This window comes from Sus scrofa, chromosome X, assembly GCF_000003025.6.
Source record: "Sus scrofa isolate TJ Tabasco breed Duroc chromosome X, Sscrofa11.1, whole genome shotgun sequence".
Taxonomy (NCBI): domain Eukaryota; kingdom Metazoa; phylum Chordata; class Mammalia; order Artiodactyla; family Suidae; genus Sus; species Sus scrofa.
The window spans coordinates 14689313-14704187 of NC_010461.5; the positions used below are offsets into that span (position 1 = coordinate 14689313).

The 14875-nt window shown below is 39.0% G+C and overlaps 1 protein-coding gene across 1 annotated transcript in view; it reads right to left on the reverse strand.

Moving 5' to 3' along the window:
• Positions 1 to 14622, reverse strand: part of BEND2 (BEN domain containing 2) — a 68140-nt gene extending 53518 nt beyond the window's left edge. Inside the window, exons 1-2 of the mRNA XM_021080613.1 lie at positions 14595 to 14622; positions 11433 to 11615 (exon numbers count right to left, since the gene is read on the reverse strand). Of these exons, the coding sequence (XP_020936272.1) occupies positions 11433 to 11615; positions 14595 to 14622 (211 nt within the window). The remainder of the gene's footprint in view (positions 1 to 11432; positions 11616 to 14594) is intronic.

The window sequence follows — 14875 nt, forward strand, 5'->3', positions numbered from 1 at the left end:
CCTGAATATCAGTGTGAATGCATACTTTATAATACATACTAAAACATATAGAAATATACATGTATATGTATGCATAGATTATTAAACATTTTATTTCCTAGCTCTGTCCACTGAGAGGGCCTAAGAGCAATAATACAAGAGTAGAAATGAACACACCTAGTGTCTACATCTTGGTTTCTAAATACCACTCTTCAATAAAAGGAACCAAAGCTCCTTGAAGAAAGGTGAATTCCAGGGCTGAAAGAGGGACAGTATAAATGAGGCTAAAACACCTTGTGCTGTCAGGAAATAAGGAATTGCTCCAAAAAAAAAAAAAGGAAGGGCATGTCAAAAGGTCACAGGAGCCAACTGGAAGGAGCTCATAATAGCCAAGGCTGGAAAATTTGATCAACAAAATAATGTTGGATTATAATTTATATAATACAATAAATGTCCATGAGCCCATATTGATATAAAATATATAATTGAAGCAATAAATAAATGAGGAAGAAGGGACAGTTATTCCTTGTAAATCAATTCCAATTAAGAAATACAAAGGAGGAGTTCCCATCGTGGCTCAGTGGTTAACGAATCCGACTAGGAACCATGAAGTTGCAGGTTCGATCCCTGCCCTTGCTCAGTGGGTTAAGGATCCGGAATTGCCGTGAGCTGTGGTGTAGGTCTCGGACATGGCTCAGATCCCGCGTTGCTGTGGCTCTGGCGTAGGCTGGCAGCTACAGCTTCGATTTGACCCCTAACCGGGGAACCTCCATATGCCACAGGAGCGGCCCAAGAAACGGCAAAAAGACCAAAAATAAATAAATAAAAATTAAAAAAAAAAAAAAGAAATACAAAGGGGAAAAAAATACAAAGGAAAAGGGGAAATAAAAAGTCACCATTAGGAGTTCCCTTGTGGTTCAGGGGGTGAAGGATTCAGCATTGTCACTGCAGTGGCTCAGGTTGCTGCTGTGGCACGGGTTTGATCCCTGGCCCAGGAGATACCAACATGTGGTGAGTATGGCCAAAAAAAAAGTCACCATTAGGCAAACACCACAGTACCGAACGCTGCTGGTAAAAATCCGTGAGCTAACTCAAACCAAGGCAAAAAGTTTAGGAAAGGATATTTGCATAGTCTCAAAGTACACTCTCACCCAAGATATTTATTACAAAGGAAAAATAGTAACTTACAGTGAAAGAAATCCAGAAGACACCATGTTAACCAGGTAATAGATGTTAACATCACCAATAAAAAGATATATAGACAAGACACCTTGCACTCCTAATATGATTCAATGAGGAGACAACATGCTTCGTGTGGGGTTCTTGCAAAAATGCATAATCTCAATCAAGAGAAAATATCAGACACGCCAAAATCAGGAGACATTTTACAAATAACCGATCAGTACACTCGTTGAAAATGCCAAGGGCGGACGGAGTTCCTGTTGTGGCTCAGCAGGTTGCAAATCCAACTAGTGTCCAGTATTCCACCCCGGCCTCATTCAGTGGGTTAAGAATCCAGCTGTGGTGTAGGCTGCAGATACGGCTCGGATCCTGCATTGCTGTGGTCGTGGCGTAGGCCAGCAGCTGCAGCTGCAATTCCACCCCTAGCCTGGGAACTTCCACATGCCACAGGTGTGGCCCTAAAAAGAAAAAAAAAATCCAAGGTCATGAAAGACAAGGAAAGAATGAGGAGTTGTCACAGATCAGACAAAACTAAGGAGACAAAACCAAATTCAACGTGCGATACTAAATTGTACCCTGGAACAGGGAAATGAGGCAGGGGAGAGTGGATGGTGACATTCAAACAAGAATGCAATTTAGCTAATAGCACTGTACCAGTGTTAATATCCTGGTTTTGAAAACTGTACAGTGGTTATATAATTACCATAACTTTGTTATACAAGTAAGTTAACAGTAAGGGAAGTTGTGTGAAGTTATACACAAGAACTCTGTAATACTTCTGCAACTCTTCCATAAATCTAAAACTATTTCAAAAATTACAAAGCTACTAAAACAGGATATAAAACTGTTATGAACTTTTTTAGATGAGGAAAAGAAAGAAAGAAAATGGTTAAGTGCTCATGTGAGAGAAATATTCCTTGGGCTCACAAGTTCAGAGTAACTCCACAGTTACACGAAGGCTGGAAAACAATTTTCATTGTTTTCTTTATGATAGTAAATGTCAGTATATTTGCAATTATCAATTAATATTATATAAATATTCAGACTGATGTAGATTCTTAATGACGCTATTACCTTCTTCACAATTAGGTATTCACGTCCTTGTATAGGAAGGATATATTAATAAACCAAAAGAAAATATGAAAGAAAGAACTGAAAGAAAACTTTGAGGACTTCAATTTCACCTTTAAGAAATTCCAAAGGCCTAAAGGATCTCTGCCCATTGTGATCACTACAATAATATGGAAAGACACTGGCAGAACTGTTTTCTCATTAACCCAACTGCTTTTAAGACAATATTTTCCATCAAGCTTAACCCGTATGCACTTCAGGGTAGAAAGACTAGTCTTCTAATAATCTGGCACCAGATCTGCTTTAAAAGCAAGTATTTCTAACCACAAAGAACCAAATGGTATGTGGCTTGTAATTTTCAAATAATCTAACAGTGACACTCTGTGGACAAAACAGGAAACACTTATTTTTCTTTAAGCACCTATTTTTTTATCTCTAAGACAATGAATGAAACAGAATATAAATAAGTAAACAGGCAGCACATAACCATTGGATTTAATTACAGTAGCTATCCTAAGGATGAATTATAGAGTATAAGGATGACTTTAATAGAAATATACCAAGTAGTTATCAACATCTTTGCTTTTTAAGTTATCTGAATTCGCCCTACTTACAAACTTACTTGGCACTAAAAATTACATGGAATTATAATATAGATTTGTAATTATAAAAGACAATATTGTCATCTTACCCTTCTATAATGCTTTATGATTTTCAAAATGCTTTTGCATAATTATGTCAGAAATCATGACTCTTGGGAGGCAAATAACATCCCCAAGGATTAAAATAATGGGGCTGAAAGAAGTTAAGAGAATTGCCTGTACTAATTAGGTGGTGTTACTATCCTCATCCTTGTATAAGTAAATAAATGCACTTTTTGTTAAGCTTAATAATATATAGTTTAATAATCTATTGTATTCAGCTTCAGAGATTTAGAAGCATAGCAGAATATGATGGAAATGTAAAACAGTACAATCACTTTGGAAAACTGTTTGGCAGTTTCTTGTAAACATTAATCTAGAATGTGACCCAGTATTTCCACTCCTGAGTATTCACCCAAATTAAATGTAAACATATGTTCATAGAGAGACTGCTATAATAATGTTCATAGCCATTTTACTCATAATAGCTCAAAACTGGAAACAGGAGTTCCCGTCGTGGCTCAGTGGTTAACGAATCTGACTAGGAACCATGAGAATGCGGTTTCAATCCCTGGCCTTGCTCAGTGGGTTAAGGATCTGGTGTTGGGTGTTGCCGTGAGCTCTGGTGTAGGTTGCAGACGCAGCTCAGACCCCATGTTGCTGTGGCTCTGGTGTAGGCTGGCAGCTACAGCTCTGATTAGACCCCTAGCCTGGGAACCTCCATATGCCGTGAGTGCGGCCCTAAAAAGCAAAAAAAAAAAAAAAAAAAAACACCTGGAAACAACCCTAACGTCCATCTAAAGTAGAACAGATAAACAAATTATAGGTATTCATTCAGTGGACTATTATTACTTATCAATAAAAGGGAGTGAAATCTTGCTCCAATCAGATGGATTTCCGAACTTTAAGGAAGAGAGACTTTGATATTAAAGAGTGCACAGGAGTTCCCGTCGTGGCGCAGTGGTGAACGAATGCGACTAGGAACCATGAGGTTGCGGGTTCGGTCCCTGCCCTTGCACAGTGGGTTAAGGATCCGGCATTGCCGTGAGCTGTGGTGTAGGTTGCAGACGAGGCTCGGATCCCGCGTTGCTGTGGCTCTGGCGGAGGCTGGTGGCTGCAACTCTGATTCAACCCCTAGCCTGGGAACCTCCATATGCTGCGGGAGCAACCCAAGAAATAGCAAAAAAAGACCAAAAAAAAAAAAAGTGCACATTGTATTTATATAAAGTTCTAGAACAGGTAAAATTAATCTGTAATGAGCAAAACATCAGAATGGTATTTCTCCAAGGTTCAGGGGGATGGGAGCTTACTGAGGAAAGGCCCAAGGGAACTTGGGGGATGATGGAAAAGTTCTTTATCTTGATGAGGGCTGGGCACACACATTTGTCAAAACTTACTGAACTGTATACAATTTAGATAAGTACATTTCACGATATGAAATTAAACTCAATCTACTGAAAAGAAATAAGACAATGAAAAAAAAGAAAGATTTTCACTTTACTATACAAACCATGTTATCCTCTCCAGGAACAGACAATCGCCCTTTTTTAGGCAATGGGATAAACTCCATTTCTGCTGAGTTGGGGCTATATCTTTTTAAAGTTGCCAGACGGTTCATTTGTGAAACTGCTTGGTCACCTAGGACTGCTAAATCTTCAACTTCTGAAAAGCAATGCATAAAAAAGTTACTTTGCACACTCACTGCCTTAAGAAACTTAATACGGATATGTTCTCAAAATGCCAACTCAAGTTGAATTGGAGTCTTGGCTGAACTTTTTTTTTTTTTTTTTTTTTACGGCAGCATACCCCCCCCCCCCCGCCCCTGGCATATGGAAATTCCCTGGCCAGGGAATGAATCCAAGCCACAGGTGCAACCTATGCCACAGCTGTGGCAACACCAGATCCTTAACCCACTGCAACACATCAGGAGCTCCTACACTGAATTTTAGAGAGCAGCAAAACAAGAATTTTTCCATTAGTGGCTTAGAATAAACCTTTAAAAATTAAAGGGCTGGGAGTTCCCATCATGGCTCAGAGGTTAACGAATCCGACTAGGAACCATGAGGTTGCGGGTTCGATCCCAGCCCTTGCTCAGTGGGTGAAGGATCCGGCGTTGCCGTGAGCTGTGGTGTAGGTCGCAGACGAGGCTCGGATCCCACGTTGCTGTGGCTATGGCATAGGCTGGCAGCTGCAGCTCCGATTGGACCCCTAGCCTGGGAACCTCCATATGCTGCGGAAGCAGCCCCAGAAATGGCAAAAAGACAAAAAAAAAAAAAAAAATGAAAGGGCTTTATTGCCCACATGGAGGAATAAGAATCAAGATCAAACAGTTCGCAATTGTGAAGTGAATGCCTCACAAGGTGAAGGCTCCAGAGGAAATGCTGGAAGCAAATCTACAAGAGAGCAGGAGTCCTAACTGCTTTTGTAAAGGAGCTCAGAGTCTCTTCACTCAGGGAGGCTGCGGGCCACCAAATGGGAGTCACAAGTCCATTCCGGTGTAGACCCCCCCTCCCCCGCACAGTGCAGCCAGGGCAGACCACCCAGGACCTCGCCTCTCCTGCCAGGTGAAAACTGGTTGTGATTAGGTGTAAGGTCATTTCAGCGCTAAGATTATGACTGTTTCTGCAGTGAATTATAATAAACCTAAACAAATGTAGGTGAAATAGAGGCCAAAAACTCTTCTAGAATTATGTAGGCTCAGTTATGGTTCTGCATCATTCTACTATGCAACCAGAACGAGACACTGAGTGCAATGCTATCATGTCACATCTTGTAAATTTGAACACTGGCGTCGCTGAACCAGGAGGGGCATTAAGGAGAGAGCTAATTCCCTTCATCTACCCTAGGCCAGAGCAGTGATGAGAGGCAGAATAAAGATATTGAGCTTCATCTCCTTTGCTGTTTTCCTTTAATGCTATGGTGGAGATACAAATAGGAATGAACAAACGCTCAGAAACAAGAAATCAAAGGAGATACAGTTTCTCAAGTTAGATAAATGCAAACTAATATTGTGAGGAAAATTCAATTCCGAAATGCCTCCAATTTAAGCCCTAACTTCAATTTTTACTTCTTAAACTGTTTTTTTCTAATACAAGCTACGAAGAATAAACTGTCATGTTATCATACAAGAAAGACTACAGAGCAATGAGGATAAACCAACTAATGGCACCCACCACGAGGACAAATATCACAACCCTAACATTAAGTAAAAGCTAGATACAAAAGAGAATATAGCTATGATATCGTGATTTATAATAAGAAATACATCTTTGGTCTCTATCCCGGTTTCAGGCACTGAGCTCCTAAAATCTTTTAAAAATTCTAAGTGCCAAGAGAGTGATTAAGGTATCTTGTTATGTTAATGAAGTTACTTTTGGAATGCCTGTGGATCACCTAAGGACAGGGGCTGGTTACCAGAGGAACCAACCACGTGACTAAGTGGATAGACCCTTCAGTCCCAGGCCCCTTGCCCTCCAAGAGGGGAGAAGCGCTGGAGGTTGAATCGATCACATTGGCCAATGATGTAATCAATCATGACTTCTGTAAAAACCCAAAAGCACAAAGTTCGGTGAGCTTCGGGGTTGGTGAACACTGAACACGTGGAGATTGAGGAGCGGGAAGCTAGAGGAGGCTTGGAAGCTCCGTGCCCTTCCCCATACCCCTGCCCTCGGCATCTCTTTCATCTGGCTGTTCCAGAGGTACATCCTTTTACACTAAACCATTATTCTAGTAAGTAAAATGTTTCTCAATTCTATGAGCCGCTCTAGCACATTCATGAAACCAGAGAAAGAGGTTGCGGGAACCTCTGATGTACAGCAAGTTGGTCAGAAGCACAGGTAAAATGAACGGCCTGGCCTTGGGACTGGAGTATAGGGTATGGGGGAGGTAAGGTAAGACTGAGCCCTCGGCCTGTGCAGCCCTCAGCCTGCTGGTGTCCAGGAATTGCTTGATGTGTGGGAAGCCCCAGCACATACAGTGGAACTGGATCCAGGAACCTAAATGAAGGGCGTATGATTGAATTAATCTAAAGCTCAAAGACAGGCCAAAGGCATCAGTGGCGGGAGATGGCAGGACGGTACTACCTTGGAAGAGAGTAGTGACTGGAAGAGAGGTGAGAGCTGGTTCTAGAGAGCTCATACATAACCTTCTCCTTTTTGGTGTGGGTGTTGATTATATGTGTGTGTTAACTGGAAAATCATGTAAGCTGCATATTTATGACTTGTGCATATTTTTGTATGTGTATAGATTTCTATAAAGTCTACCTAAAATTAAGCTCTTCATAAAAAACATTTAGAACCTAAGTAATCCATCACTAACAAATACCATAACCCTTAGATTTATTTCCTTCTCTTCTTGGTCCAAATATATTTTATATAGTAGTTTGAATCATACTGGACATATATTCTGAGCAATTTTGTATGTCATTTATAATTTTAAAAATATTTTAAATGCCTGCATAATATTCCATCATGTGGATATCCACAGGATATGTTATCTGTCTTCTGCTGTCAGACATTTATACAACTTTCAATTGCTCACTATTTTACCATAATGATGTGTACACATTCAAATGAGAATATTTGTGTACATCTCTGAATAGTTCCTTATAATGGAAATGCAGAAAAATCCACTGATAGGTGCTGCCAAAATGTCCAAAAAGGTTCTACTAATTTACATCCACAGAAAACCGAATAGTTTTTCTTCATTATCATTAAATCCACAGAAGTGCAATAGTTTTTCTTCATTATCATTAAAATGAATCATCAAAATTGCTAATTTGGTCGAGGAAAGCTTATCTATCCTCTCTTTGTATCCTACTTTAATTTGAATTTCTCTTGTTACTGATGCAGTTGACTGTTTTTCAGATGTTCTCTATTAAGATTTCTTGTTCTGTGACCTGTTATTTTTTTTGTGTCCTCTGCTCATTGCCCTATTGGGAGTTTCAGTGTTTGTTGTTTGATTTGGATGAGGTCTTGCTACCTTAAGGATAATAACTCTGCAAAATGTATATTTTCAGCAAATACTTTTCCCAGATGGTGATGTGATTTTGCAGTCTGATGTTTGAGGTAGAGAGGGGTTTTTGTTTTTAATTTCATCATTCACTAACATTTCTGTGATTTCTCAAAGGCTTCTATACTCAATCTTTCACTAGGGTTAGAAAAAACATTCAACTATATTTTCTTCTAGTTTTCCATACTTCCATTTACTAGATATTCGACTCTTTAATCCACTTGAAATTACTGAAATGTGATGTGAGGCAAAATTCAGGCTCCCTCCTCAAACAGTTAACCATTTGTACCAACATAATTGACTATGTGATATGTTTCTCATATTAATATACTATAGTATATTAACTTTAAATTCTTTGTTCTGTTTATGAGCTTCTATTGCATTCAACCTGGCTCCCTATTTCAAAACTAGTATCATAATATTTCAGTAATTGTACTTTTAAATTTGTTAGGGTTTGATATGGTAATTACCACCTGTCAAACAGATTTTCCCAAGGTTTTTTTTAAAGGTACACTAGCATATTTTTTCTCATCCAGGAACAATCTGTGTCTCTCCACTTACTCGAGCCTTCTTTTATAACCTTTAGTAAAGTATTTGCTTTCCTTTTGTATAGGTTCTGCTATTTTTTAATTTGTTGATTCCTTATAATTTTAAATATTTATTTGTAGCCATTATCAATTGGGGTTTTTCCTGTATATTTTCTAATTGCTTAATACTGGTATATGAGAAGATAATTTGTCCTTATAATTTAAAAAATTAATTAGCTACACTGACTCAAGAAAAAAAACAGAAAATCTCAACAGACCTATAACAAGTAGAGATTGAATCAATCATCACAAACCTCCCAGTAAAGAAAGGCCTGGACCTGAGGGCTTCATTGCTGGATTCTACCATACATATAAAGAAGAATTCTTAACACATCAATCCTTCTCAAACTCTTCAAAAAAACTGAAAAGGGAACACTTCCTAACTCGTTCTACAAGGCCAGAATTACCTGGACGCCAAAGCCAGGTAAAAATATTACGAGAAAAGAAAAACAGACCAATATTCCTTATGAATATAGATGCAAAAATCCTCAACAAAATGACAAAATATTAGCAAATCTAGGAGTACCCTGGTGGTCTAGCACCTAAGGACTTGGTGTTGTCACTGCTGTGACCTGAGTTGGATTCCTGGCTTGGAACTGCTGGAGGCATGGCTGAAAAAAAAACAATATTAGCAAATCTAATCCAATAACATTTTAAAAGGATTATTCACCATGACCAAGAGGGATTCATCCCAGGAATACAAGGGTAGTTCAACATAAGACAACCAATCAATGTAACACATCACATTAATAGAATAAAGGAGAAAAAAAAAACATAATCATCTTAATTGATGGCAAAAAGGCATATGACAAAATCCAACACTATTTCATTATAAAAATTGTCAGAAAACTAGGAGCAGAGGTAGAATTCCACAACTAGATAAAGGATATTTATGAAAACCCATAGCTAACATCACATTCAATGGTGAATGACAAAATCTTTCCCTCTAAGATAAGGAGCAAGACAAGAATGCTTGCCCTTACCACCGCTATCAACACTGTACTGAAAATTTTAGCCAGAGCTATTAGGCTGTTTAATGCTGCTAACTGGCTCCTTACAAATGATTAGCCACCTTTTCTGAAATCTCCTATTTTGAATTTTTCTGTTAGATAAAATGGTATCAGACTATAAATACTACTGCAATCTTCTTTTTCCGCTAAACACATATTGGTCTTTCCAAACTAATACTTTAGGTATACTTCAATCACTTTAACAGCTTCTTAGTTTCCTATCATGCAGTTAGACCATGCATGCTTTATTTAACCAGTGCCTGATTCAGGGATATTCAAGTTACTTCTAAAGTTTTGCTCTTGCAGAGAATGCTGCTCAACAGTCTTGCCCTTACTCAAGTAGTTCTATGGGATAAAGTCCTAGAAGTAGAAACGATAGGTCAAAGGGTATCCACATTTGAAAATCGTCTAGTTCTTTTCTCACTAAGGAGGGCTGCTGGAGTCAGTCAGATGCTCGATAATACACTAAGAATATATCCTGCTGGCCTTGAATATAGTTTTTTTTAAAAACTGATAACAAGTGGTATCAAATGACTTTTGGCATCGGTTAGATCTGGGGTTGGCAAACTACAGCCTGCAGACCAAAGCCACCTTGCCTCCTGTTTTTTTTGTTGTTGTTGTTGTTGTTGTTTGTTTTTTTTTGTCTTTTTGCCATTTCTTGGGCTGCTCCCATGGCATATGGAGGTTCCCAGGCTAGGGATCAAACCGGAGCTGTAGCCGCCGGCCTACACCACAGCTCACGGCAACGCTGGATCCTTAACCCACTGAGCAAGTCCAGGGATCGAACCCGCAACCTCATGGTTCTTAGTTGGATTCGTTAACCACTGCGCCACGACGGGAACTCCGCCTCCTGTTTTTGTATAGCCCAAGAGCTAAGAACGATCTTGTTTTTTTTGATGTTTCTTATTCCAAATTTTTAAGTTTCAAATTAAAAAAAAAAAAAGAATATTTCATGAAATGGAAAAATTATAGCAAATTCAAATTTCAGTGTCCATAAAGTTTTACTGAAACACAGATATACCCATCTGTTAATATAATGCTGTTTTCATGTTTCAACAGCAGAGCTGAGTTGTTGCAACAGAGCCTTTACAGCTGCAAATCCTAAAATATTTACTATCTGGCCCTTTATAGAGAAAGTTTGCTGACCTCCAATCTAAGCAACAACATTTCAGGGTTTTAAAGAGTAGGAAACTCAATTCTCTAAGCAAAGGGCATATTGTCCTGTAGCTACTGAAAGAATGTTCCAAGGGGTTAATGTCTCTTAGCTCCCTGTATAAGTGAGGAAGTGAATAGCCTCGCATTTTCTTTGTTATTATGGTGGAGAATCAACCTTTGGAAGGACAAGTAGCTAGAGTTCTGGTTGCAGGACTCTAATTTCCATGGACTCTTTTTTTGGTGCTAATGTAAATGATGCTATGTTTTTGATTGATTGATTGACTGATGGTCTTTTTAGGGCCGCACCCGTGACATATGGAGGTTCCCAGGCTAAGGATTGAATCGGAGCTGTAGCCACTGGCCTACACCACAGCTCACGGCAATGCTGGATCTTTAACCCACTGAGCGAAGGGCCAGGGATTAAACCCACATCCTCATGGATACTAGTCAGATTCTTTAGCACTGAGCCATGATAAGAACTCCAATTCAGTTTGTGCTTTGTCACCGAATAGTTAAAATTTTAGTTACCCGTTATAAATAATTTTTAAGACAGAGAATATATTCTCTCCAATGCTTTCCAAGGCTACCTTCCCACTCCCCACAGAACAGAAATAGAAAAGGAGACATGACAAAGCTTGAATGAAGGGAAAATGCAAGCACAAAAAAATACGGTGTTATTATCATGAAGCTCAATAATAACTAACTAATGTAAAAGGTATATGAATATTTAAGCAATTTACTGAAAATGGGGACCAGGGAGCGAAATTTCACAACAGGAGAAAATTTAAGAAAATTACCATATGACAAGTGGGATGGTTGCTGAGAGTTATCACTGTCATCTTGAAAATCTGTTTCTACAGTCAGTATCTCATCAGTGGAAAATGTGTTCTCAGTATCTTCTGTATCAGACTCTTCTATTATCACAATATCAACGTCATCATCGGCATCACTGTCATCTTCAATAGTTATCATGATATAATCTAAGAATAAGCAAAGAGAAAGCCTAGATTAGGTGCCACATTAAATGAACAGTTTCTAGAGCAAACTACCTTATAAAGTTATGGAGTATTTAAAAGCATTTAGCTGAAAAACTGCATTAAATATTTTCATATCTCTAATCACTGCAAGTTAGCTACGAAATCAATTGCTTAGTGTGAAGTTTTGCAATACATACGTATGTATACACAAATAGTATTATTTCTAGAATTTCCAATTCTATAGAGCAATAAATTTCTTCTCATTTAAGAAACTGGACCACCTGGTCCAGGTACTATGTGTTTAATAATATGCTTTTAATTTTTAAGTGACACAACTGATGTTACACAACCACACTTTGTGGTGACCATGAATTTCCAAACTTGTTCTCTAAAAATTAATATTAAACTTTATGATAATAAACAATGTAGAAATAACGTACAAAAGTATATGTTGTTATCAAGTTAAACTCAAATTGAAACTCACAGATGTGAAACAGACAAAATAAACTAAATGTGAAATATCAACTCACTAAATCATTTTAATCAATATGAAAAAATAACACACTATATTAATGGGCTTTCTTATTTCTTAAAGTTGGTCTGAAAAAGAACATGTTTAAGATTGAAGTATTGGAGTTCCCAGTGTGGTGCAGTGGGTTAAGGATCCGGCATTGCCACAGCTGTGACATAGGGCGAAGCTGTGGCTCAGATTCCATCTTTGGCCTCGGAACCTCCACATGCTGAGGATGCAGGTGAAAAAGAAGGGGGACAAAAGACTGAAGGATTAACTTGCGGATCACATCTACACTGCATAATTTGGATTCGTTACATTAATTTGAAATAGACCAAAGTATTAGGCTAAAGTAATTAGCTAGTATAGGTGATGTGAAAATGGCACTAAATTAGGAATCACATGGAGTAGGTTCCAATTCAGGCTCTCAAGCTATCCAGAATCATGGACTTTGGGCCAGACACAGCTGCTCTTTTGCCTGTTTTCTCATCCATAAAACTTTGGGGTTGGGTTTAAAGAGTTGCAGTTAACTCTACTTAATAGTCTTGATAAAATAAAATAATTTATTTTATTGATGAAATAATAATTATTTATTTATAGCTTTTATCCTAAAAGCTACAAAATTATCCAAACGAAAAGAAAATTGGTTAAATCAATTATGGTATTCCTGTATGAGAGAATGACATATTGCCAAGAAGCACAATCTCAAAAGAATGTCTATGGACTTCCCGTGTGCCTTGCAGCATAACTACTCAGTGTTACTTCTACAGTGGCTGTGGCTTGACCCCCAGCTCAAAAGAATGTTTATTAATATCAGAAATGCTTATGAAATAATGTGAAAGGGGGGAAAGAGAGCAGAAAAATACAATATAATCCTAACTGAGAGCAGAAGGGACTAAACCAATGGTTATCTCTAGCAGAAGGAAGTATACCAGTGGTTATCTCTATGTCACTATCTCTGGATGGCAAAATTATCTTCATTAGAGTTCTCTGTATTTAAGATTCTCTGGACTTGCCGTCCTGGTGCAGTGGTTAACAAATCCGACTAGGAACCATGAGGTTGCGGGTTTGGTCCCTTTTGGTCCCTGGACTTGCTCAGTGGGTTAAGGATCCGGCGTTGCCGTGAGCTGTGGTGTAGGTCGCAGATGCGGCTCGGATCCTGCGTTGCTGTGGCACTGGCGTAGGCAGGTGGCTACAGCTCCGACGCGACCCCTAGCCTGGGAACCTCCATATGCCTTGGGAGCGGCTCAAGAAAAAGGCAAAAAGACAAAAAGACCAAAAAAAAAAAAAAAAGATTCTCTACAACGAAGTTTAGACTTTATAATCTAAATAAAGAAGAAAATAACAAAGGCAACTAAAATTTTATTTTTAAGACAAGTTTTCGTCTATCAATAGCTCTTACAAACTATTACTAGTAAAGTTATTGACAACTCCACTAAGGTTTCTCAGTTAATTCGCAAAATACCAACTAACTCCTTTAGGTATATATATAATATAGCCTTCACAGGAAATTTTTAAGACATTATGACATTTGTAAGTTTTTGAAGATTATGCTCCCAAGGTGCAAGGAACTAAGCTGCCCTGATTTTTATCAGAGAAGGCATAGTTCACAATGGTCAGGGCTGACACCTGCATTTCACTTGCCTACTGCACAGAATACACACAGCAAAATAGGGCAGATTGCAATGGCCAGGCTGCTCTGTTTTTGGGGGGAGGTTGTTTTGTTTTTTGTTTGTTTGTTTTTTTAAGTGAACAGTACGTTATTACACGGAACAATCATTTTCTAACTTTACTGTCAGGGCTCTTAAAAAGCAGCCCTTGCGGAGTTCCCGTCGTGGCGCAGTGGTTAATGAATCCGACTAGGAACCACGAGGTTGCGGGTTCGGTCCCTGCCCTTGCTCAGTGGGTTAAGGGTCTGGCGTTGCCGTGAGCTGTGGTGTAGGTCGCAGACGCGGCTCGGATCCCGCGTTGCTGTGGGTCTGGCGTAGGCCGGTGGCTACAGCTCCGATTGGACCCCTAGCCTGGGAACCTCCATATGCCGCGGGAGCGGCCCAAGAAATAGCAAAAAGACAAAAAAAAAAAAAAAAGCAGCCCTTGCAATCTCCCTATCGAACTTTAGAGACGACAAAGCCAGCCAGATGCGGGATAATACCACCAAAACTGTGTCCCATCAGCCAGCATTCCCTGCAGCCAGGCTCGGAACTGAATCGAGGCTATGCACTGCTTTATAAAACAATGTGTAGAAAAATTGCTTATAAAATCTTTACTTGTAAACATTAAAGCAGCTGACCACTTGGTATTATAAAACCCCAGAGCAGTCCTAATTTGGGGAAAGCTGGGTAGCAGAGGGAGGGAAGGAAGCGATCTCCGACAGACTTAATTATTGGTCTTTTCTATTGACTGACCGTGCTAACCGTACAGTAGGCTGGAGCACCCACAAAAGGGGTCCCCTTTTTTACAGAGGTCCTCACCTTTTACAGCGTTCTCTGACTCCTGCATCTGCCCTCTTAATGCAAAGAAGAGGCTCTATGTGCAAGGATTTCTCCACACATAAATCTTTATTTTCTTTATCCTTATTTGCATATTTATCATAAAACGGCAAGGCTGCCCTGTCTTTGATCAAACGCAGTTACAAACAAAGCCTCAAAAGCAACGTCTTAATCTCAAAAGATGTTATAATGAATCAACTCGCTCTTTTGTCAATTCTTTAAACTCAAAATTTATATAAAATTGTGGTGGTGAGCCTGCTGTA